We start from the raw sequence: 26,872 nt of genomic DNA, 5'->3' as shown, positions 1-26,872 counted from the left end.
AGTGCATGTAGCACTACACACCTATCATTTGCATCCACATCTGATCACATTTGTTGCACAGTAAAAATGATTTCCTGATATTGAAACACATGCTGGTATCTGTTGTTCTTGTATGGATGAAAGGCTTAATTATATATGTCCGTTTGAACCGCTGATCAGCAGTTCCCTCCCCTTATTAAAAAAAGAATACTGCTCGTGTGTGGGTCCCTGGGGCCTAAAGAGGCTTGAAAGAGGGTCTGTGCTACCCCCTATCAATAAGCATGTTGTCTCTGAGGCCTGTAAATGTTGGGGAGGGGGTCTGCGTGCCCTTTTGCTCAAGCCAGCTCCTCTCCTTGTCATTCTGAGGTTTATAAATTGAGTACCATAAAATTGCACAATAGCAACACTTTTTATGTATAGCACTATATTTTTAATGGAGCTCAGAAACCTTGGTAATGAGTGCTGTAGTAAAAAGTTACTAAAACAAGCATTTGCAATGCAATAGATCTCGCATCTGCGAGAGTTGAAGCTATTGGCATTGTAAATGACAGTGCCTTGTATTTATCAGTCTTGATAAGTAACACTTAAATAAAAGTGATTGTCGATTACAATACCAACAGCTAAAACTCTTGTAAATGCTAGACTTATTTCATATCAAAGAAGCGGCCGCCGTTGTCCTGGGCTACTTGAAAAGTGAAAGCGGGCATGGCGCTCTGAATCTTGCAAGAAAACATATAGTACCTGCAGTAGGACAAACTCATTAAAGAAAATAGTGCTTACAGAAAAAAGAAGACATACCGTGTAACAACAGTAAGAACGTTTTTTAAACTCCCCTTATGTACTACCTCCGTTTGTTACAAACCTACAATGAGTCGTCTTTTTGAAGCACCATATTGTACTTTTAATTTGATGTTGTACAAAACTTATTAAACACTGAAGAAGCCACATACAGCTGGATCGGTCATGGTGCATGAAGGGTCCTGTAGATGTTGGTGAACCCCTTAACCCTTACTACGTCTTCAAACTTTTTATCAAACAACTTCTATAGCCCACAATAATGCTCTGCAGGCGCTACCTGGAGGATTTCCCTCACCCCACGTTCATTTAATCTGAACCAAGCGCTGTCATAAAGTTACGCGCAGGAGCCATAGGTGTGAACAAAGAGCAGTCCATAACGATAATTCATGCCAGTCTGCTTGGCGGTGGACTCCTTCAGCGAAATGTGATGCTGGGGGTGAAAGTGCCCAGGCTGCGCGTGATGATGGCCACGCTGCGGAACATGGCACGCGCCGCGTTCACCACGTTGGAGCCGCCGGAGTTCTTCCTGCTGTGCCGCTCGTCTCCATTGCAGCCCTTCAACTTGTGCTCCGCGCAGTCGATGGACACTTGCATGGCTCCGCGGTTGGCCCGGGGATCGCGGCCCGGGTGTTGCTAGTGACGGCGCGGCCAGCAGCCTCCCGGTCCCAGCAGGAGCGTGCTGAGCTCAGCGGTGCTTGCTGCTCGGCTGGCTTATCCCGGAGTTTTAGGGTGCGCACGCCACTCCACTCCACTTGCGGCCAGCGAGGATAGGAGCAAACTGAATGCAATGGCAGGATTAGGGCTTTAGATAAAGAGCACAGCAGCACGGAGACTAGGGCTGACGTAAGCGCGCCACGCCCGGACAGGAGATGTGCACGCGTATGGTGCAAGCAGGAGTTGTGATAACGCCGCAAGCCGTACGCGCGCACATCTCCTGTCTTGCAGTATGCATGCGCATGTCCTGTCCCACTTCCAAACTCAAGTCGGCGACAATAGATCTCGCTTAGCGAGCAGCTTCTCTGCGTCGCTAAGCGAGACCTAAAAATTATTTGAATATACCACTTTGTTACTGAATTCTAAAATAAGCAAGTCCCAGAGTAGTTTGCTAAAGGGCACCCAATGCTACCCTCCCCTAGATCAGCTTCTGATGTACCTTACTTTTCAATACTCAGCGTAGTTCAACCAGCCAGTCATCCTGTGGGCATACCATGCTTCTTGACGGGCTGTCACAGTAGAATGCCACATACAAGATTACTCTCAACTACCGTCCTTCTTTTTTTTTTTTTTTTTTTTTTTTTTTTTAGCTCCCATTTTGAGTCCCACGCCTTTGTAGCTATAAGTGGCTAAGCCCAGCCCATTTTATAACCTGCCCACTCCTCCAAGCATCATCTTGTTACCCAGTAGTGTGGCCTTTCTTTTGAGTTCTTCTGAGAATGTGTATGCGTTCCACTCCGGGTTTTCCCTCCAGCTTAAGTACCAGTGTTCTTCCTTTTTTTTTTTTTTTTCCCCACACTGGGCCAGTGGCAACATGACAGTGTATCATACAACAAGTCCTCTGACTCGACATCTTGGATCCTGTCCCCACATGTTGGAATATAGGTGCATGACAATTAATGAAAGACGTGAGTTTACTAATCGATTACATTTGAAATGCATTGAATGTGTACCTGCCATTTACCCCATCTAGGAGATCTTTTCTTCAATCTAGTATTCAACCAATCGTTTTATAGTTGAAAGGTGCAAATATAAGAGAAATGTTTATTTGATTTTAGAGATTTTTGCTCTCCCTCCCACCGAACGTGCGACTCCCCTGACTGATTTTGAGGCGAGGAACTGCTGTGTTTCTGACAGCGAAGCCTAGCTGGTTCCACTGTCGGAAACCTAGGACCCATCAGAATACTAGTTTTGAAGCCTCATCTAAAGAAACCAATTCCCTGCTAAAATATTAGGACATTTTGTTAATCTTGCAAAAAACATTTAACATGTGTCTGGCTTCTGAAAAAAATGATTGCATGTGTGTCCTATAAATCCAGTACTCCAAGCATAAATGTTTTCATTTGATTGATGAGCTTGCATGACATATACCTCATTCTTTGGGATGCCTGCATTAAAAGTTGTTTTCTATCAACAGGGTACTGGTACGGAGGGCTCGGAAGTTGGCTCAGCAATATTTCTTGGTTTACCAGGAACCAATTCCAACAGCGCAGCTAGTACAGAGAGTTGCTTCGGTAATGCAGGAGTACACACAATCCGGGTAAGCTGTTTTATATTTATTTTGTATGGTTTTGTCTAAATGAGCCAACTTGTTTTTTTATAATTGTCAAGCTATCTTGTAAGGGATTTTAGTGTTTACTTGTTCTTTGTCTATAAGTGTCTATATTCCCGCTTGCTGGAAAGTAGTTTGTTTGTATACCAGTTGGAACATTTTATTACACTTTTCCATGCATGTGGAAATAATTGGTTTTTATGCACCTTGCTCTATAGCACTGTAAATACACTTGATTTTTATGCCGAATATAACATTTGCTATACTAGGTATAATTACCCACCAACATTTTCTTCCTCCCAATGCCTGGCAAACCTCACACTTTGCCTAAAATCACACATTTTCCTCGCATTTCGGTGATGGAAACTTCCAGAATTTGCGGAGAAACACAATATCTGCCACCCAGCATTCCCACACCTCTCCCACTTAAAAACGCTAACCCACTTGTGTGGCTCGATCTAGAGCACGCAACACAGCAGGCCACAAAATGCAACATCGAGGTGCCAGTAATGCTGTCAAATTATTTTACCTGTTTTGACAAAAAGGGTTAGCGGTGGTATTTGGGCCTGGCGTTCTAGAAATCTAGACATCCAGGAGAGTCAATGGTGGTTTCCCTTGGCTGGATCCCATGCCATATTCTTGCTCACAGATCCTGGAGTCCTCAAACCTTGGATAAAATGACACATCTACCTCCTATTTCTGTGATGGAAACATCTGTAATCTGCACTGATCCACACATTACATAACACCCAGTGTTCCCACACTTCTAATAAAAGTAGTACTTCACTTGTATGGCTAGGCCTAGAGCATGCAATGGGAGCTTATCAAATCGGGGAACATGCACGTTTTGCATTTACCCCCACTCTGCCGGTCCATATCTCAAAACTATGCCCAAAATAACACAAATTAACATTAGCTGACTATGGGGATGCTGTGCGCCCCAGGTTTGTAGTAAGACTTTAGGGCTTTATTGTTTGGGTATAGGCCAGATCCCACTCCATATATTTGTTTTCTAAAATAATTTATGTCTGGTGTCTAGTTTGCTTTTTGCCCTCTAAAGGCAGTGTTGTGGTAATCCCCTCATCCCCGCCCCTAAATCAAACTCCGGAACAGGTAGAAAGACTGTCAGATTGTTCCCAGAGGCAAGTGGGTACACAGACCCATGCCCACGGAGGCTGCTCCCTCAGTGAGCAAACAAAAATGTTAGACTGGTATAGTGGGGTTTTTGCCCTCTTGCTCTTGGTGGACAAATTCGGGATAAACTCCCTCTATCTACTTTCCTGATGGGATGTAAACATACTTTGGGTTGGGGAATCACAGACCCATGCCCAGGGGTTCCCCTTCTTCCCAATACCTACCCCAGCAAAGACCGTAAATAAGAAGTTCCCTAGTCCAGCGGGCTGTCTACTTCTCGGGTGCATATTGGGTTAAACGCCCCTAGCAGAATGGCTCATCTGACCATGGGGACTTGAGAGGGGCACATTCACCCCCACAACAGTAAATTACAAATAATCCTTTGTGATCCTGTAAGTTTCTACTCCTCTCCCCACGGCCTGGCAAGTTGGGGGTAACCCAAAGAAGGGCAGAAAGACTTGTTCCGGGTACAATGGTCACTGGCCCAGGTTCCTATATTTTCTGTTGACCTAGTGGGCTCCGCTAGGCCAAGAGAGCACTGGCTAGGGGACATTTTCCCATTTTCAACACTACCTTGCCCTTGTTGATCGTTGCTTTTGTGTGGACGGGAGGGAGGAAAAGAATTAGGCTCCAGCACTGATTAAAAGATTATAGGTGACCACAGTATTATCATGGTATCTTTCACTTTTGCTTTGATGTCAGAATGCTGTGCGTGCTGCTGGTGAGAGCAAATTAAAAAAAATCAACAACCTGTTGGTGTCTATAAACTGTGGTGGCAGTGCGGTGGATGATTAACATGTCATCCATCACACTCATAAGCAGTTGGTGACTGCAGTTGCTGTGGTGGACTTAATTAAACCAGATGATGCTGTAAAAATAATAATAGTGTAAAGCGGTTAAACAAATATTTCCGCTAATGAAAAAAAATAGATGTCTTGAAAGGGCTTAATTCTAATGACGTAGTGAAAGTCTGCTAAAAACTACATGTCTCTCTTTTTCGTTTTGTAGAGACATCCATTTGCCAATCGCATACTACCTTCTTTTTTGCATCTACCACTGTACACCATAAAGTTACCACGGTAAAGTGTGGAAGACTATATAACTACTTTTTTAACACTTATAACTTTAACACCACTTACACTATCTACACCTACCTAAAATTATCATTTACACCTAATAATCCAGATTCCTGCCACATTACATCTACGTACATTCACCAACTTCCGGCTACATATGTTTCAAGTACTACACTCCATTCTGTGCCACTATACTCTACCCCATTCCACTGTATACTCTATGCCACTCCAGTCTATGCAGCTCCACTGTTGTCAGCCAACACCAGATTGTGTGGCTTCGCCTGTGCTTCTTTCTAAAGGAGAGAGTGCTATAGGTTGAGATTTACTGTCTCACTAGTCTCATGTTTCCCACGTATTAATACTGAAAATGGGTACCTACCTAACCTTCTTTGTAAGCTCTCTAGATCTATTGGTTTGTGCGCTTCACATTTCTCTTCTGCCAACCATGGTGGTCAGTCCACATCGCTATTGACTCTCAGCTGTGAGAGATTTCATTTGTGCACCCAAAAATAAATACATTTTAGTGCCGGGGTATTGGGGTAAATTCCTGCTTTTTGTGCATTTTGTTGCAAACTTGCATGCCGTCTTGAGATGCTGGTGTTTATATTTATTTTTACTTTTAAACTTCTTGATGTCTATTTTATAATATTTACACACAATAATTAAATCTAAATCGCTGACTTGCAAGGGTCTAAATCTATCGACTTTCTTAGTACTTATTTAGTATACATTTGGCTATCGCGTAGGCCTCTAAGAGCCTGGCATCAGTTATTCTCAGTGGTCGAGCAGAAAGGCGTCTGTGAATGCAGTTAAGACTGTGTTATTCCAAGTACTATCCGCTCTTGGTCCCTTTAAGAAGGCAGACTTCTGTACAAAAAGTAAACTATTTTAGCGAAACCAAAACAGCCTAAAAGTGTACACGAATGAATGAATAGACACTTGTAGAGCGCATGGCTACCAAAGGCCTCCCAGCGCTAGAGACTAAGCCATCAAACAATCAAGCAATCAGAAAGTTACCGAGAACAGCAGAGTCTTCAGCTGTTTGCGGAAAGAGAGATAATTGGCCTCGAGGCGGATATGATCTGGGAGCTGATTGCAGCATTTGGCCGCGGTGAGGGAAAAAAGACGCCCCCCACTCTGAGCTCGGTATACTCTAGGAACTATTGCTAGATGTTTTTTTTCAGAGCGCAAAGATCTTTTAGGGAGGTATGGGGAGATAATGGATTGAAGAATCAGAGGGTCCTTAGCTGAGAGTGCCTTATGGGCAATGCACAAAGCCTTGAACTGGATTCTCTCAGCCACCGGAAGCCAATGCAGGGACATAATGTAAGGTTTAGCTGATTTGTGCTTGTGAACCTGCATCAGAAGTCGCGCCACACAGTTTTGAACCGTTTGCAATTTTTTAATGGTTGCGGCTGGAGACCCTAGGTAAGGCGCTTTGGCACAACCAAGCCTCGAGATTGTATATAATACCATTATATACAATAAACCCAAGGGAAAACTTCAGGTCACGTATATTTTTACTGAAATCTTTGAAGATTAGTTTCAGCACCCATTAACTCACAAACTTACCAAATTTGTGGCATTAGATCCTGAAGAGCTGGAAACTAATTAAAGTGCGCGACAAGGAAAAGCTTCTGGGTAGTATCATTAATGTGTTAAAATATTCAAACCAATTAACACATCGCCTTAATACATGAAGGAATGTAGTGGATATTTTCTCAGTTTTTAAAAAGTGCATTGTTTTCCTGTGTTTCTGAAGGCATTATAATTATATGAAAACCTGATTTTCTGTGCCAACATTGTTGTTTTTGAGCAATAGAACAAAAAAAAGACAAGCTGTTGCAGCAGGAATCATCCAAAGGTCACTACTCAAAAGAATCTGCTTAAAACCATATGCTACACCTTTTCCTCTTTGACCTGAAAGGAGTTGTCCTCATTATTAGTGGCCTATGTAAATAAAGAATGGCCGGTTCGTGTTGCATTTGAACGAGGGTTGCAGTTATGGGACTAAACTACACAATATTAAATGCGTGCTGTTTTTGCTTTTTGCATTCTTTAATCTCCTTGTCGAAGTGCATTTCTAAATGAGCTCTTCTTTACCGCTAGTGTTGCAGGGAAAGTTAAATAAAAAGACAATACTCCTTTGGCAAGGCAAACGAAGCTCTATACTGTTGCAACAGGAAGACTAGCTATCCTTACAAAGGCAAACAGCTGGTTTCATTCTGCTGCTGCACTTGCAGCCATTTTTATACTCCGTCAGACAATGCTGGTTACATAAGGTCAAATAATTAATTACGTAGAAGTTGCACATTGGTTACAATATTATTTAATCACCTGTGTTCCTAACATTATGACTTCTCTGCACATTATTCATTGTAATTTCTAACCATACTTAACAAACTATTCTCTACTCTTAAATGCATGTGTACTTGTGTGTGTGCCGCTTTATCATTCTACTCTCAAGACCTCTGTGTGCTCTTCGCTAATTAAATCTCCTGCTCTTATTGTTTAATTATGTTTCGAACTTCCTAAGAACACATAATACTTGCCTCTGTGCGAATACCAGAAATTCCTTCAAGCTTACGAACACAGGTTTTCCCTCAACTAAGACTTTGCACTTCATGCACTCTATTTTCAAGTGAACGCTTCACTTCTCTGGCACTAGCATGAATTTTGGGCCTACGCTGCTCTTTCACCTCATACGTTTGTATAGTTTTCTACTGGTGTCCGCTGTAGCGTAATTTTTTCATGTTTCATTTCCTCTATAACTTTCCCCCCTCTAGTTGATATTTCAAACTACTGGTTGTTAACCTTGGTCTGTACTTGGTACTAAGTGATATGTGTTTCCCTGACCATCTACTACTTGTGTTGAATGTCCTAACAAGAAACATTCCTCTCGCCTTTGTACTATTACTCCTACAACATGCTAAAATCAATTGAATACTAAACTATATTAATGCCACAAGAGCTGGCAACAAGGCTGCCAACAGTCCAAACATGCAGGATGGTAGTACAGAAAACCATCTGTTTATCCAATTATCTGGGGCACTTCCTTCATCTACCGTTTTCATCTGGAGGATATATAAAGTTTGTATTGCCTCTGACAACAGTTCCATGGTCCGCATCATCCGCTGTGACCAAAATACAGCATCCAGTCTCAATCTTTGCACATACTCATCCTTCCATTGCAGTCAAGAGGTCACGTTCATAACAGTGCTGCATTATCTTCATTCTCATGGCACGCTGCTTCCTTTATGACATTAAACCCATCCTTTGTTAGGTCGATGTATTTCCGAAGTTCCCATCGAGTTATCGGTAGCCAATGAGCTGTTGCCTTAGCCGGAACAAACAACAGAAAGCTTCCAAAGAACAACGGTGCATCAACTAAAAACTGGTACTATTGAGGGACATCTTTTCAAGTGATTGTGCCATAATGCTCTGCAGTTCTTCACCTTGGGTTATGATGTAACAAAGTTGTTGGACGGCTCATGGGGTGCTCATGAAGTATTAACAGATCAATTCCAGGAATTACTAAAACAAGGGTGTGCAAGATGACAGAGCATAGGCCACTTCAGTTCAGTGGTAGCTGAACATACCGTAGATCTCCGCACTACAAATAATCCATAAGGCTGAAGGTGTTCCCCTGCATGTCAGCGTTATCTATTGCGGCACTGCAGTTGATATTGGAACCTACATTAACGGCGCAGTTTCCTCTGAAACAGAAAGAAGCAGACATTAATCTCATGACTATCTGAGGATTTACTGTACTATCTATCCAAGTGTGACATTCAACATCCTCCCATATTCATGTATACTTTTCTACTACATGATTAGCCCCCACCTTTTGCCTGGACATCGATGTGGTTTTGATTGTAGTGCAGTGTCCCTGCCAATCGGAATCCCTGTGCCAGTGCTTCTTCCCTAAAAAATATTTCCTAATTGGCCCTTCAGGCCCCCCTTTAAGTCCCTAGTATAAGGTACCCGCATACCAAGGCATTGGGACTAAAGAGGGACCCCTCACCTAGGCCATGCAGACTGCCACTGCAGCATGCATGGCCTAGTGCAGACAAAATGCCGTTCAACATTGCACACTACCTGGGAGCCATGTAAGTTAGTACTGCCTAAGATATACATAAGTCTCCACTCTAGCAGACCCTACCAGCCCTACGGCAGGGTGCACGATAGCCCAGGTGTGCATGTGCATATATGCCTCTACAATATTGAGGTCTATTCCCTAATATTGTAAGTGTCAGGGAAGCCATAGAGAGTACATTGGCTACGCAAAGCACCATGATGGCTTCACTGTACACAGGAGTATTTGGTACCAAACTACTCCTCACAATAAACCCACGCTGATGTCAATATGGGGTTTATTGTAACATGTACTCAGAGTGCATCTCGGAGGTCCCCCTGAAAACCCACCGACCCTGGTGTTTGCACTGACTGGCTTTAGGCAGCCTGCACACACAAACCGGTTTCTGGACTCCTGGGTGGAGAGCCTCTGCATCCTGGGCAGAGATGTCACACCGCCTTCTCCAGGATGGGCCAGTGCTCAAAGGGGAAGCTTCAAAAGGCCTGCCGGCTTTGTAATGTGACCCACAGCCTCTGTTGCTAGCAACCGATGGCAGGCCCTGGTTTACACCCCCACTTTGAGCGGGAAAAATTAGAAAAGTTATATGATGTGCCCACCTTTGCAAGCTCCACCCCTCAGGCGGAGAAGGCCAAGTTAAACCAATTTCAATCCCCTACATCTTAAAGATGGGGAGACCCCTCCAACAGGTCTAGGTCAGTGCCCCCTCTCATAGGAGGGTGGCATAATTGAGGGTGTAGTCACCTCAAATAAGGTGCCCATTGGTCCTACCTACTACTTCCCTAAAACGCCCATAAATTTAGTATTTAAATGGCTAACCCAGACCTGGAAACTAAATCTGCGAAAAACGAAGAAGAAAGAAGACGACCCTGCAGAGAAGACTGAAGAAGAAGACTGCCTTGGGTCCAGCCTCAACAGCCTGTTTCCAGCTTAGAAGAACCTGCGACCATAAGAGGTCTTGTGACCTCTAAAAACCCTAGGAGAACTGCTGCCTTTGAAAAAGTCTCCTATCTCCCAAGGACAATAGACCTCCCTAGAAGAAATCTACTCCAAGGGCTCCGGGTCCAGCTGAAACCGCAACTCCTGCCTGCTTTGCACCCAACGCCCACTGCCCGAGTCTTAGTGACTCACCTGTCCAGTGAAGTCTCCCCAATGATCCTGACCTCGAGTGCAGTGTTGGCTGATCTCCACGTTGGCGCCTGCAGTGACAATTCAGAAGCTCCCCCTGACCGCAGCTGGCTTTGGTAAGAAGACGTCGAAAGGCACCCCTGCACCTGAAGCTCCTGGGCCTTGGTGAGCTGACCCGACGGTGCCCGTATGACCCCCTACACCTCTGCTTACCTGTGCAGTCGCTGGTCTCTGTACTGATCCTCCAGTGCAACACCTGCAGCCTGTTTGTCAACAACAGAATGCCCATTAAAGAGCACTGGGCGCCCAACGCTAAAATTGCACCGTACACCCGGCTGCCCCTGTGCAGCTGGTGGTGTATGTTTGGTGCAGCTTTGTGGCCCCACCTGTGCTTAACCTAACCCCAAAGCTTGGCCCCTGCAACTGATTTACTTACCTGCAAGCAATGTGGCTTCGACCACCCCCCGTGTCCATTCAAACTCATTCGGCCGAACTTTGATTTTGACCTTTGCACCCGCCTGCCCCTGTGCCACTGGTGTTGCAGTGTTGGTACTCACCTGACCCTTGCTGAACTTTGGTCCCGAAGAAGGGAATTGTAAGTCTAACACTTACCTGTTTAACCACCAGTTTCCCCCCCCTTAGGATAACATTGAACTGTTAAGAAATTGTTCCGACTTTTGAAAGTGAAAATTAATTTTATTCAAAAACTTACTTACCTTATTGCAAAGATCTTGGTCTTTAAAGTACAAACAAACTTATTTTTCTAAGGGCCAGATTATTACATTTGGCGGTCTGGGAGTGGACGTCAGCTCACCGTCATGCTCCCTCACTGCCAAGAGTTGCTACCGCCTGCCCACCAGATAACAAGTAATTTTATGGTCCTGCGGCTGTGAGGTTTAAAGGCTTAATGTGAGCCTGAAACCGCACTGCTGCAGGACTTCCAGTGCCCATTCCTGCACAGGAAGAAATGCACCATGTCCTGCAGGAACTGGGTGTGCAGAAATATAGGGGGCCCAACATGTACCTTCCTGCGTGTATCCCTGTGCACTTCCTCACAGGCAGCATTTTCATGGAGGAAGAACCTCCATCACAGTACTGGCAGTCAGGAAAGTCCTAATACTCTTGCTGGTGTCTCAGGGCACAACCAAGCGTATTTCGGACCTCAGACCGCCGCACCATCGCAAGTGCGCGACGGTTCCCTGTCTGCTGTGGGGACAACATAATGCCTGTCCAACCATCCAACTCGTAATGGGGTGGTCGGACCACCCCGCCCCCATGATTCTAGAAACCTATGGACCCCCAGACTCATAATAGGGCCCTAAAATTGGCGTGTATCTCCTTTTAAAGTTGTGTCCAGATTATTGGTAAGTTTTGTCTAATAAATGTCTTACACTCCTCTGTGTTGGGCCTGAGGCTGCTCGCCCACACTACTACTAATACAGCAATTTGGGGCACAAGCATCACATTGCATTTTGCGATTACCATATAGCAATTTTTAAGAAATCACTATTTGGTTAGCACAAAATGCACTGCAACAAAACAGGCAGCAAATAGCGGTTTTCTAATTGCGATTCCTTAAGAATCAAAAGCCCAATTAAGGAATCGCTATTTGCAATTGCAACTCTATTTTTTCCTAGGGGCCAAGGCCCATAAGTGAGAATGGTCTTGCATTACCTAAAGTGCGATTACCTCATTGGTAATAGCAAATTAGGTAATGCAAAGGCAAGGGTGCCCGGGGTCCTAAGGCAGCCTTAAAAAAAAAAAAAAAAAAAAAAAAAAGGTGCACATGTAAGGCACACACACAACTGCATTTTTCAAAGTAGGCACATGGTTAACATCAACTTGAAGTTGATGTTAATTAGCGTTTCCTAAATTTAGGAAGGGCTTCTTGAATGTGCATTAGGGAATCACAAATCGCGATTTCCTATTTGCATTCGCAATTTAGGGAATCGCAAATAATTGCGGTTACCTAGATTGCAAATGAAACAAATCTTTCATGCATCAGAAAAGGCCATTTTGCGATCGCAAACAGACGATGTTTGCCGATTTTTGCAAATCGCACTGTTTGCGATAGCAAGATAGCTTGATGCATGTGCCCCTTTGGGTTTTACTTTGAGCACTGTACACTTTTAGATAAACCCTGGACTCTGTGCAAAGTATAACCACCTAGTGGCATACCATATACAGAGCCGGCTTCCTACAAACATGCCCTTCTTCCACCTACAAAGGACAAAAAAGTCAGATTTCCCTCAATCGCTTCAGAAATAGACCTAAAAAAAAAACTTCTTTAGCGCCTCAGACGGATAGGTCATCGGCATTCCCGTTGACTACGACATAGGCAACTCTGTCCACAGTCACTTCAGAGGCATCTATCGTCGCCACTATTACGGTGTCAATTTGCAGCATCTTCCTCATCGACAAAGTCATCTTTGACTGGTAAGGTTTCACCTTAGTTGACGGTCTCCTCAACAGCAGACACTGCCTACGGTGCGCTTGTCTGTGTTTCCGCCGTCTGACAACTGAACAACCAATGACATCACCACTGATAGTGATCTCCCAACAACGGACACGTCTATTAATATTCCACTGCCGGCGCAGAGGCCATCCACACTGCCTCTTTCCTTGTCGATGAGACAAACAATGACCATCCAAAAGAAGCAGATCACGCCATCCCTTAACTCTGAGTTAGGTGCCCTCACTCCTTCCATCCCACACCTTGGATAATGAAGACTATGATGAGGACAGCCTCTATGGGGCAGCACTGCTATCTTTAGGACCACTTGTGCTACTGTTTACAGCATCTGGTTTAATTTATGAGTCGAAATTTGTCATGATATTATAAAGAAGATAGCAGTGCTGCAGAGCAGGACAACGGGAACCTTAAATCAGGCCACATTACACTGTCATCATCTGTAGTACTAGGGCATCCGAAGTAGCTCTTGGATAGGGTAACACTAGAATTGTTTTAAAACCTTTTGAAAGCAGAGGATTACATTAAGAACATATGAATCAGGACATACTAAGTTGTAGGACACGGAGCACAACATTTGGTGGTGGCACTCCTGAGTGAGGCAGTGTTCAGCCGAAACGCACCTAGAGATAATCTTGAAACCACCCTAACAATCATGTGTTCAATGAGATGTTTTGTTATATCAACTTTGACTTAATTGAGATTCGTACTATTATCAAACAAACTATATATATTGACATGAATAATAGAGTGTAGTATGAATGTGTGATGGATGTGTGTAGTTAGGATGTACAAATCATGGTCTCAGTAAGACTAGATTTATCATGTTTTTATATCTAAAATAGAACTATGAACTTTGAATAAATAGTTTTGTATTTTTCTAAACACTAGTGTCACTATTTTTATTTGACATGTTCTGATATTTTCATTGTTTTGAAGTTGCCCTATATTATTTGCAATAAGACAAAGCTCTACAAACCATCAAAACGAACACCATCACTGCCAAATCACTGAGAACTCTGCAGTACAAAAAAGTGCGTTTTCGCAGAGCTCAAGGAAGAGTCCAGCCTTCCTTAGTGCAGGATATCAACAGTACCGATACCCAATATATTGCTCCAATACTCAACAATTCCACTCCCCATACCATTAGTCACAACCACCATCGGCTGCATGGCATCGCCCTCCTCTCTGAGGACTCTTGTGCGCTGCGCACATTCCCCAGCAGTGCGGGCGATTTAATGAGAAGGTGGGGTTCGGGCGGCCGGCTGGCTTTCCTCCGCACACGCCTGGCGTGATGTCGGGCGGCCGTCTGAAGCACGCAAGGGGTTAATCCGCAAGAAGTCAAAGCTGTGTAAACCAATCCTCGACTTGAGGAACCTCAACAAATACCTAAAAAAAAAAAAAATAATTTCGCAGGATTACACCAAGATATATTGAAACTCCTCAACAAGTGAGATTACATGTCATCCCTGCATCTCCAAGAGGCCTATTTTCATGTACCCATCTACCCCAAACACAAAGTTCCTTAGGTTCACAGTAGTGGGCAGCCACTTTCAATTCTGGGTGCTACCCTTAGGTCTCAAGTCTGCTCCCCACCTTTTTATGAAAAGCCTGGAACCCTTTCGCAGCTTACCTCAGACAGCAACGACATCAGGTCTTCCCATATCTTGAAAACTGGATAATGAAAGCTCATACCTACTAGTCTGCACAGGTGTCCACCAGAGTGTGCATTCGCTCCTTCAACGAGCTATAGCTCACTCTCAATCCGGACAAGTCAGTACAGCATTTGATAACTCTGACAAACTGCGTGCAAAAATGGTTACTTTCAGTTCACCTCTATAAATCTTCAGGAAGCCCTTGACGCCCAGTGGACGTAGGTGACGGGCACTTTCGAAGATCTCATTCAAGTGACTACGCGAATGATCAAGTCGTCTAACTTGCCCTGTAAATCTTTCTGCAGGTATTGGGATTTTACCTCCGCCATCTCTGCTGATAATTAGAACGTGTGCTTTCCTGGACGGGTTGGGACCCTACCTCCAGGACATTCAGGTCAGTGGCAAATGGTCTCCTTCACATCGGGGCCTCCACATCAATCTCAAATTAAGGGTGGTATACCTTACTCTACAAGCCTTCCTTCCCAGGATACACGTATCTACTGTGCTCGTGTGAATAGACAACGCGTAAACGATGCACTCCATAAACAAGGGGGTACCATATCTAGCCTGCTATCCCAGGAAGCCCAGCTTATCTGGCAATGGTGTATCCACCACACGATGCACCTGACAACGCAGCATGTACCCCGAAACCAGAACACCATAGCAGATAAGCTGGCTTAAGACCTCTTGCCATGAGTGGAAATTAGACCAAAACACACTGGATCACATCTTTCCCCAGTGGGGCAAACAGAATCTGGTTCTCTTTGCAACTCCTTCCCCCCCGACCCCCTCCTCCCAAACGCCAACTGACAGTTCTTTGTAAGTTGCATCCTCAGGAGTCATGGTGGAATGCCTTTTTCGATTGTATGGTACGGTATATTTACCTATGCCTTTCCGCCAATTCCTCTCCTCCCAAAGGTCCTCAGGAAGATGAAAGCGGAGCCCTGTCAGATCATCCCGATAGCCTCTGTGTGGCCCCATCAGCACGGAACACAGAGCTTCTCCTACTATCAGGTCGACCTCCTGTATGACTCAAGCCTATCACGTCACTGCTGGCCATGAACCAGAAACAAGTTCTCCATCTGGATCCCAAGTCTCTCAGATTATCAGCTTGGCTCCTGAGTTCCAAGAATTTGGTCATCTTAACATTACTTCAGATTGCTGGGACATACTTGCCAAGGCAAGAGCAGAAAGTGCCAATAAAATCTTCTCCTTAAATTGGAAAAGATTCTGCTTATGGTTCAGAACTGCTAAGTTGCATCCCATCTCATCTTCTGCAGGAGAGAGTATTTACCTCCCCCTACACACCCTGCTCAGTCAGGCTTCGCTCACACGTGGATTAAGATGCATTTCTCTTTTTCGAAGATCATCCAACATGCCATCTTTGTGGTCCGTATGACTCATCAATCAATTCCTAAAGGGACTGTTCAGAGCTTTTCTGCTAGTCAGACCCCCTCCCATGCAGTGGCAGCTCAACACATTATTGGGACATTTGATGAAACCTCCTCTTGAGCCAATCCACAGAACGCATATGACATATCTCTCCTGGAAGGCGGCCCTCCTCCTTGCTCTCTCCTATACACATAGAGTACGTGAGATTCAATCGTTTACCACCCTAAGAGGCATTTCTTCAGTTCAGAGAGGATAGTTATTTTACGTACTAACCAAAAATTTATTCCTAAAATCCTATCTGTCTTTCATCTCAATGAACCTGTAATGCTCAAATCATTCTTTCCAAACCCTAAAAACCCAAACCAAGCGAGCACTTAAATCGCTGGATATCAAGAGGTTCTTAAAGTTTTGCTTGGACAGAAGTAAGCGTTTTCGAAAAAACCAACTAACTTTTTGTGGCCTACAATGTAAGAAGAAACGGCTTTACTTTTAACGAAACAGAGCATCTCTTGATGGATATCCAGAGCCATTCTTTTGTGTCATCAAAAGGCAGGTCGCCCTGGGAACTCTAAAGTACAGGCTCATTCGACAAGAGCACTATGCACTTTCATGGCATTGTTTGCGGGGGTCTCGTTACCATATCACTGCCGTGCAGCAACCTGGAAGAAGCCACACACCTTCACGCAACCTTTCTTGGATTTAGACGTCCTCAGGGATGCAGCAATTGGACAGGCAGTAAAAGGTGAAACTTTTCAGTCTTCCCACCTAACGCTTAAACTGTTCAGGCACATTTTTCTCTGCTATTTTTTTTAGTTTCTCTATATTTGCAAAATATGCTTGTTACTGCTTTCTATTCCAATTCAAGCATGTAATCTATGAAGGTACCAATACTGGAGTAAGAAGCCATGTTTCTTACCTGTAAATGCAGTGCTCCAGTTTTGGAATCTTTCATAGATTCACATGCGACCCACCCACCTCTCCGGAGAAGCTCAACTTTATTTCTCTTAGTGTAATACTAGGAATACGCACTAGTGCTTTGAAAATCGGAAGTACTGCAGCTTCTCTCAGAAAAGTTCTAAGGGGAGATATCTTAAGTTTGGTCCTTTTTAGGTCTAGCCTGAGCCAGCGCATGCGCTGCTCGGCAAGGCATTTAGTAGGTGGGTTTCCAAAGTGCTGTCACAGACTTTTGGTGGCCTAAAGCTTGCGTTTACGTGAGAGTGCACACGCGCATCCCCCATCTGTCTTTCCTCCGTTGATCACGATCATTTTAACTTTCGCCGCACGGCCGTGTCACTTTCACTGCCGCGCAGCCAATGCTTGTTTTCTCTTGCTTTGTCGACCAGCTCCAGGAGTGTCACTTTGTCTCCCACCTGTCCATCTCGGGGTTGTCGCTGTTTATCGCCCCCACCATTGTAGTCTTCCCCCGGTTACATCTGACCTCGTGCTCTCCCACAGGTCTCCACCTCAGCCCCCTTCCGTTACTCCCAGGTTCTGGCAGCAACGCAACGTTCCCATCTGTGCGGTTTTCTCACTGCCTCTCCTGTTCCCTCCCCAGCCATGTGCTTGTCTCCGCAGTGAGAACGGCAGCTTCGCACTCACCCCCTCCAGCCCTCCTCGGGCACATGTGCCGCAGTGCTCACATTTGTTGGTAGGTTATGCGGACAGATGGCACAAGTTCACCTCAGAGACTTTTGGGGAAATCGTAACTGACATCCCTCCGTCTGTGCGTGTCTCTTTCTCGGCCTGCCTCTGTGCATACTTCTGTCTGTCTGTTTCTGTGCCTGTCTGTTTCTGTATGGTGTGCTGTTACCATGGGGGCGAGTTCAGACAACCCACGTACCCCCTGCAGTGTGGCGTTGTGACTGTTATTTAGTTGGAACAAAACTGGACTCTGGACTAGATGTCCGTTGTCAGGTGGTGTTTTTTGATGCAGGCTGAAGTGTCTTTTTCTGAAGAAGGGGGGTTCAGGGGAGAGTATATTGCTTTACTCGTCTGCAGTGTGAACACAGCACAATTTTAATGTAGTGACTTTAACCCAGTATTTAAAGGGTATGATGTTGTGTTGGGTAAATACTGATGCCATTAAAATTGCGTTGGCTGCTTTTTAAAGATTGAAGAATTCACTTCCAGGGTATCTGGTGTTGGTTTGCTTTTGAAGTGCAAATGCTCCTGTTGAGTGACCTTTCTAGAACTGTCAGGTGTGTTTTGTGGTAACCAGAGGCAAGAGTTGGGTTAACCAGCATCAAAATAAGAGTTTTGTTGTGTTTTATTTGGTGATGTGGTGTTTGCTAAAAAGACGCTTGTTCTATGTATGCTGTGTGGAAGAGGTGTGGCGCCGCGGCCAGGGCGACTGACGCTGGAATCTGGGGTTCACGGTTCGATCCCCGGCTCCGGCGGCAGGTTAGCCCAGCACCATGTGACTCTGGGCAATAGCTTGCTTAATCTTCCCGACGGCCCCCAGCACCTAGAGACCCTTACGGGTGATTGTGCGCTTTACAAATGTGGATTATTATGTCAGTCTGTGGAAATTGTTAGATTTCTGTTGGCAATGATTCAAACTAGTAAATACAAATAACCCCAAAAAATCTGATATAAGCACTGCATTTGTGTGCATCTGAAAGTGCATGTTTCAATCTCGGACTGACCGAGACCTCATACGTTCATCCATCAGTCATAGGCTGGTTCAAACTAGAAAAAATGAACGAGCATTACCTCTCCTGTGCCGGTCAACTGTGTAGTAATAACCATTCGCACCGGAGTAACGTAATAAATTGAAACACATCCAGATCATTGCAAAGCTCTTTGTTGTGGGCATCTTGAGAAAATTAAAATATTCCTCTAATTCCCATGCTCTCACAATTTAATTAACCATGGGTGGCAGCCAAAGAAATTCGCTAATATTAACACACTTGTTTGAATAAACTTTCTTTCTAATATCGAACAACATGAACATCATGTTAGCATTGGTGGGTAATGCACTCCTAAAACAGCAGTGTTACATTTTAACATTTGTATGCATCAATCAAACACAAAATTAGATGTTAATGCTCTATTAGTTTCACCATGTTAATTCAAATAAAAAAACTTGCAGCATATATCTTTTAGTATGTAGCCTTTATCAGAAAATGTAGAAAAAATAAATTTCCCATGCTAACCACATATCCAGTCTTGCAATTACTAATTGCCCAGAACTGGAATTTCCAGAACAGTACAATTAAAAATACATTTTTGAAATGGCACTTTTGCTAAACTGATACAGTGGAGGGATGCAAACCTATTAACAAGCATTGACATAGCCAATAGGTCTTGCCTTTTGGACCTTATAAAGTGTTTAGTTAGCCAGCACAATATCCTTGGTGCAACAACATCAACTGTTTCATGGCTAAACGCGTATAAGGCCCCAAAGGTGAGACCTATTGGCTATGCCAACTTAATTCGTGTTCATGTCCATTTTAGCTAACAGAGCTTCCTGCTTGCGCCCTCATTGGTTCTGTAGCCCCCTCGACGAGACGAGCTACCTCCTGGCGCGAACATCCATCTTGGAACCTTTAATCACCCAATGGTAGGTTTCTCCCCGCGCAGCTCTTTGCTCTTTTCCCCATAGCTTGTAGTATTCTAGATCCTGAACAGTCATTACGCTACTTGCTATGTGCCGGAATGTGACTCGCTGCTCTCATTTGCTCTTCTTAGGAATTTTGTTGACGCCTCTGCCTGGGAACGCTTACTTTAAACACTGACTGTTCCTTGGAATATTTCATTAGGGACCCACCATTCGCAGCAGCAGCTTTTCTTCCGCCTCTATCCTTTAGAACCCATTCACACCGGTAATACAACTCTAGGGCTCTTTATCTTCTTATTTACCTCGCATCAACAGTGAGTCTGGGTTTCTGTTACCCATCCCTGTCTCTGTTTCCCTGATCACTTCGTTTTTTAAGGTTCTTTGTATTAATGTGGAAACATATCTTCTTGTTCCTTTTTTTCTTTTTGTGCGCCCTCACTCACAAACACTTCGTCTCATAGACTAGTGCCTACTCTGGTTCATCAAGTTATTAGCACAGTTTTGCAGCCAAGGTAAACCAGCAGTGGCATAGCCAATAGGTCTCGCCTTTGGGACCTCAAACAGTTGATGTTATTGCACCAAGGATATTGTGCTGCATAACTAAATACTTATAAGGTCCCAAAAGCGAGACCTATTGGCTATGCCAATGCTTGTTTTAATGACTGGGATATGTTACTAAACAAAAAGGCCTAAGGCCTCTTATGTTCTATGTCTATTATGACATTGCTTTTCTAATCTACCGGGGACTCTAATCTCGATGGCAGGGAATGATTTAAGCATGTGAATCTATGAAAGATACCAATACTTCATATGCTTGAATCCTTCATATGCTAGAATCCTTCTCCAGCATCGAGATGGGAGTCCCCGGTACTTTAGAAAAGTAACGTCACAATAGACATAGAAATAGAGACCGTAGGCCTTTTGATTTAGTAACATACCCGTATTATTTGAAAAGGGACTAAACTTAAGAGTCAACCAATCAGTTGACACTACCTGGTAGAACCCTCCTGAGAGAAGCTCAAGTCCCTCAGATTTTCTGAGCACTAGTGCATATATGTAGTACTGTACTCCGAGAAATAAAAATTCGCTTCTCTGGGGATGCGAGTAAGTCGCATGTGAATACATGAAGAATTCCAATACTGGAGAACTACAGTTACAGGTAACTAATTTATTTTCTTAATCCAGTATTGGAACTGTCATAGATTCACATGCTTGAATCAGAGTAGAGAACAGTAATAAACACATTTTTTATAAATGCAACGCATAATCTAGTTCATAATCTAATTCATGTACACATATAAGCTGTAAGCAAATGTGCGTAAGAACTGAGCCAATGGTGGGGAGAAGAAATGCCTCACATTTATTGGAAATAGATGCCTTAAAAGCGCTTGTCCCACTGCAGCATCTCTGGGTTTCTTTTCTAAGCAGTAGTGTTGCGAGGAGGTGTGTGCACTATTCCAGGTTGCTGCTCTGCAGATATCTGGCAACGACACATCAGCAAACAGTGCCAATGAAGTGGGCATGGCTCTTGTGGAATGAGCACGTACCTTTGAGTTAAAAGGCCAACCTGCCTTCTGATAACAGGATAGAATGGTGCTAGATATCCATCTAGAGTTAAAGGTAAGCCTTTACTTGGTGCGCTGAAAGCTACGAAGAGTTGGTTGGATTTGCAAATACTCGTAGTTCTGTCAAAATAAAACTTTAAGCACATTTTGATATCCAGAGAGTATAGTGTTCGTTAAGCTGACATCTGAAGATCTGGAAAACTGACTTAAGAATCACAGGCTCATTAAGATCGAAGTCTGTTGGAGCTGTGGGAATTAACTTAGGGTTTTTTTGGGGGGGGAGAGGGGGGGTTATATAGTGCGAACTAGACCCGAGGGTTTGTGTGAAGAATAACCCTATTGCCTCTGAACTGGAAGAATTTATCCTGGATGGTGAAAGCCTGAACCCTTCTTGCCGATGTGAGGGCGAGAAGGAGAGCTACCTTCCTGGGAAAATGTTAGATCTGCTTTGAGGATAGGCTCGAAAGGATGTTTTCATTGACTGTGAAAGTACTGTTTTTAGCTGCCACAGCGGAGGAGGGGCCTTCACGGGTGGAAATGTCCCGAATAATTCTATGAGAAAATGCTTAATGAGCCTGACGGACCATAGGGATGGCTCTTTGGGTGATCCCCCTCAAGCGAAAAACGGCTGTAAGATGTACCTTAATGGAGGCATGAGCTAAGCTTGATTGAGCAAGGTGTAAAAGGTAAGGTAAAATATCTTTAGGTGAAGAGTGCATGAGTGTACTTTAGCTCTCTGACACCATGTGCAAAACCTCTTCCACTTAAAGCGGTATGTTTTGTTAGTACTGTATGCCTTCACCCTGGCTTGAAAGTCACTGCAATCCAAAGGAATTTTCAGATGTCCAAATTCGTGGAACTCGGGGGGGGGGGGGGCTGATAACTGAAGAGATTTGACGTCTGGATGTAGAACTTGTCCCTGGTTCATCATCAAAAGCAATGGGATTGGTTTGAATTGAATGTGATGCTGAGGTGAAAGGATGAGAAGCTCCTCGAACGAGTGCTGACTGGGCCGGGCTGAGGCTATGAGTATCATCTTGCAGGGCTCTGCCTTAATCTTCCTGAGGAGTTTTGGAAGGAGAGGAATTGGAGGAAAGATGTAGTCAAATATGCTGGACCATAAAATCGAAAGTGCATTTCCCCATGAGGATGCCAACTTATCAAGAACTGGTATTTTGTGTTGTGGAGGAAGATTTGGTCCAGTTTCCGTTCGTGGTAAGATGTTTTCAGTCTGCTCTAGGTGTCCGCTATGGCATTTTGGTTTCCTGGTACATGCTCTGCAGACAGATCTATTTTGCGGTGGATGGAATATTTACAGATTAGCTGATTTTCCTGGTACAGCAGGTGAAATCTGGTGCCACCCTGTTTATATAGTGCATCGTCGTATTGTCTGAGGACTTTAGAATCACGGGCACGAAGGCTTATAGAGCAAGATGTACCGCCCTCAACTCGAGTAGATTGATGTGAAGTTCCCAATGGGAAGGTGGCCTTTTGCTGCTGACCTTGAGATCCTGAAGATAAGCACCCCACCCTTCCAGAGAAGAGCCTGTTTTATCACTAAAGGTGAGGCTTGAGTCAAGAATGGTAGATCAATTGAAAGGTTTACAGATTGTGCCACCAGGTTAGCGATTTGACCATAGGTGGAGTAACCTGTATGATGTTGAAAGTTGTTTAGGTCTGTGCGTGATGGATGTCCAGTGCTTCTTGAAGCCGTCGCATGTGTAAACAACATTATAGGATTAGATGAATGCAGGAATACTTCATACCCAATGGTAATTTGTAAAGGAAAAGGGACTTTCGTTTTGTACTAGTCTTGCCAAAGGCCTCTGCCTCTCTGTTGTGGTGTATGCTCGGTTTAGTGTTGTGTCCAGCATGGCTCCTAGGAACGTTATGCACTGTGACGGTTAAAGGAATGATTTGTCTGTATTGATAGTGAGGCACAGCTCGTTAAATAGGTGTATGCAGGCCATGGTGGACGCCTTTGCGGACTTGTTGTAAGGAGCCTTGACCAACCAGTCGTTGACATAGGGGAAGACTTGATGTCATTGTTTCCAGAGGAAGGCCTCTACAGGTGCGCGATAAGTCGGAAAAATGCGGGCGGCAGACTTGAAACCGGAGGGTAACACTCGGAGCTCATAGTGGCTGCCGGCTACCATGAACCTGAAATTTCCTGTGTTTTAAATGGATGGGGACATGGAAATATGTGTCTTACAGGTCTTGGGACAAAATGTGATCCCCTCTGTTGATGAGTTGCAATATATCTTGCAATGTACCCTTGCGGAATAACTGTCTTTTGAGGTATTTGTTGAGGTTTCCTAAATCTAGAATTGGTCTTCACTGCTTTGACTTCTTGCAGATTGAGAAGAAACTGGAGTAGAAACCTTCACCTCTCTGAGAAAAGGGAACTCTCTCTATAGCGCCCCTCTTGAGCATGGTTCGATCTCCCACATGAGAAGGCATAGATATTTTTGGATGGACAGTTGAGGTGTGTTTGGGGGAGGTGTTTGGATGAATTCCAAAGTGTGTCCAAATTGAATTGGATCTAGAACCCATTGGTTGGTGGTTATTTTTCCAACGGTGCAGACGGTTGGTTATTCTCCCTACCACCTTGGTTGGAAAAGGGAGGGAAGTAGCCAGCACGTGAATGAAGTCGGTGTCTATCCTTGCCTTGTCCAGATTCTCCTCTGGGAAGAGATTTGTTGTAGGCGGTCGATGTTGGTTGTCATTAATGGTACTGGGGCCAAAATGGGTACTTTGTGGATGAATATGTGGGATATCAGTATTGTTGATATCGCCCTCTATAAGATGGTTGCCCTCTTCCACAGGTGCCCTCAAAAGTGCAGCTTTTTGTACTGTAAAGTCCCCAACGACTTGGCTATGTATGTGTCCATTTTTCTGGCTTTAAGATCATCGTCAATATGTTATCCAAACAAAGCCTCTGCATCATAAGGTAAATCTAATATTTTGGTCTGGACCTCCGGCCTGAAAGTAATAGTCTTAAGTCAGCCTTGAAGATGTAATACCGCTGCCCCCGTCAGCTGCCCGAATCTAGTGGTAGCAATGTACATGGCACAATTGATTATCTGACTGTGCGCTCACCCTCTAGCAATCTTTTAAAAAAAAAAAAAAAAATTAAGTCCTCTAGAAGCTTGTCCTGATATTATGAAGTTTCGGATCACATTTGCCGATCATATCGTCCAAATAGAACCAGTAAATGTGTCGCTCTTACTGTGAGCCCTGACCTGGCTGAAAGGTGCTTCCTGATGTTATCGAGGCATCTACCCTCTTTGTCTGGAGGTGCGGACAGGGATGAGGAGAGATTGCTGGATATTTGCTGTGCTACCTGGGAAATAAGAGTCTGGTTTGAGGTGACTATTAGGCAGGCTGGTGCGCCCTCCGGGGGCCTTGTACGTTTTTTATCAAGTTAAGGCAATACTGCTTGTACTGAGGCTGGGATGCACATAACCTTCAAGCCCTCATCTAAATGTAATCAATAATGAGCATGGCCCAAACCGTTTTTCGAAAAGGTTCTTTAAAACCTTAAGGGAAACAGTTATTTTGTTTTCCGGGCATAGACAATTCGAAACGTTTTGCTGCTCTTTCGAAGAGGTGAAAAACCCCTCATGTCCTCAGGAGGGGAATTCGCCCAGGTAGTGATGGAGATAGTGTTGGCAGCACGCAGTCACTGGATGACAATCTGAGAATTCACCACCTTCTCTTTCCTCCTCAGATGAGGTGGGATCCTGTTGCGATACTTGCGGAGAACAGACTACTGGTGGAGGCGTAGGCAACTGTTGCGCAGGCGGAGCAGTTGGCGCCTGAAGAGGCGCTGAAGCTGTGGAAGCTGGAATCTGTTGAACAGGAGTAGTTGTTGGAGGAGACCTTTTCCTGTAATCTGACAGCATACATTGTAAGACTGATACATGCACTGATGGAAGACATAACCTGTCTTCTTGGTATTGTTAAGGGTGTTGGTAGTGCTCCTGTGGGACACAATAATCCTGTTGACAATTATCTCCTTCATCAGAAATGTCCTGGCATTTCACATTAAGCTGGGAAAGGCTACGTGCTGCATCAAAGGGGCTATCATCTTAAGAGACTTCATCCAGTAGATGCGAAGGAAGCAGTGAAGGCACCTTACTTGGAGCTGTATGAACCGGTGTGTTTTTTTGTCAAGTTAAACAAAAGAGGGGACAGAGAAGAACCCTGAGGAACCCCACAGGTCATCTGCCGGAGCAGTAAAGGGAGCCAGGCGGACCGCCTGAGTGCGGTCACTAAGGAAAGACCTAATCCAATTATAGGCCGAGCCCCGGATGCCTGCCTGTTCGACACGGTCCAATAAGATGGCATGGTCGACCGTGTCGAACGCGGCAGACAGATCTAAAAGGACCAGCGCTTGGGGTATTCCCTTGTCCGCATTGACACGGAGAGAATCCATGACAGCGGTGATGACCGTCTCGGTGGAGTGGACTGGCCGAAACCTGGCCTGGTGGGGGTCCAGGTAATTGGAGTCCTCAATGAAATTGGAGAGATGAGTAGTGACATAGGCTTCAAGGAGTTTAGCCAAGTAGGGAAGGAGAGAGATTGGCCTGTAATTGGACAGGGCTGAGGAGTCCGCCCCTGGTTTTTTTAACAAGAGGATAATTACTGACTCTTTGAAGGCTTTAGGGACCACCCCCTGTGAGAGGGAGTCATTGAGAAACGTCAAAATAGGGACAGGATGAGCCGAGAAAATTTCCTTTAAGATATATGGGGGACAACAGTCCCTAGGAGAGCCAGATTTCACTCTAGTGATGAGTGTTTGTAAGGAGTCTGCATTGATAGGTGGAAAGTGATCGAAGACGTGATCACTAGAGATCAGGGGGATGGTGTTCGATATGGTGGCAGCAACTGGAATACTGGCTTTAATTGTGGAAATTTTGTCCTGGAAGTATAGGTTGAGTGAGTTACACAGATCCTGGATCACCGTTGTATTGGGTAGGACTCTCTCAAAGTTTGAAAGCTTATTGACGATGGCGAAAATGTCCTTAGACTTATTTTGAGAGTGGGTGACTAGATTTGAGAAGTAAAGTGCCTTGGCCTGGATAATAGCTTGTTTATAAGCAGAGCAAGCAGCTGTCTAAGTGGATTTGGCCTGAGGGTCGTAGTTTTTCCTCCACTTGCGTTCCTTATGGCGGATATCTAATTTTTTTGCTTTCAAGTCCTCGTAAAACCACTTCTGAGAGTCCGGGCGACGGCCCATTTTGAATTTCTTCAGGGGAGCATATATACTGTAGTCATCGAGGATGTTAGTGTCTACATGAGTGATGTCTGTCTCCTAGTGGACGAGGGAATTGCTGTTGACAATGTAGACACCATTGACAGTAGGGTTGTGGTCATCGACGATGTCAACGGCAGACGATCTCGAACGTCTGGCTGGTCGATTATGAAAACGCTGCAGTGGATGCTGTGATAGTGTCGGTGGTGGATGCCGTTGATGCTGCTGTGACGGTTATGATCAAGGGAGGAGTTGAAGAAGGTTTTCTCATCGGCGTAGATGCTGTTGACGAGCCATCCGTCAGTGGAGCAAAAGCAGGCTTTTTGAATGCGTATTTCACCTGCGGTGGTGGTGTTGGAGACTCTGAAGCTGAATTTTGAGGCCCTTAGGAGGAGGACATTGGCTCTTTTTACTCTTTCGTGCTGTAGAAAAGGCACTTTTATGAGGTGATTTGGAAGACCTGCAATGTATATGAGTGACCTGAGAGGTGTTTTAAGATT

General features: G+C 44.5%; 1 protein-coding gene across 1 annotated transcript in view; it reads left to right on the top strand.

Annotated features, from left to right (window-relative positions):
- Window positions 1-26,872, top strand: part of PSMA2 (proteasome 20S subunit alpha 2) — a 103,331-nt gene that overhangs the window by 39,315 nt on the left and 37,144 nt on the right. The window contains exon 4 of the mRNA XM_078688197.1: window positions 2,909-3,031. Coding sequence (XP_078544323.1) covers window positions 2,909-3,031 — 123 coding nt within the window. The remainder of the gene's footprint in view (window positions 1-2,908; window positions 3,032-26,872) is intronic.

Source organism: Lissotriton helveticus, chromosome 4_1 (assembly GCF_964261635.1).
Source record: "Lissotriton helveticus chromosome 4_1, aLisHel1.1, whole genome shotgun sequence".
In the NCBI taxonomy this organism is placed as follows: domain Eukaryota; kingdom Metazoa; phylum Chordata; class Amphibia; order Caudata; family Salamandridae; genus Lissotriton; species Lissotriton helveticus.
The sequence above is the reverse complement of the archived record's forward strand: the minus strand, read 5'-3'. Positions and strand labels throughout refer to the sequence as shown.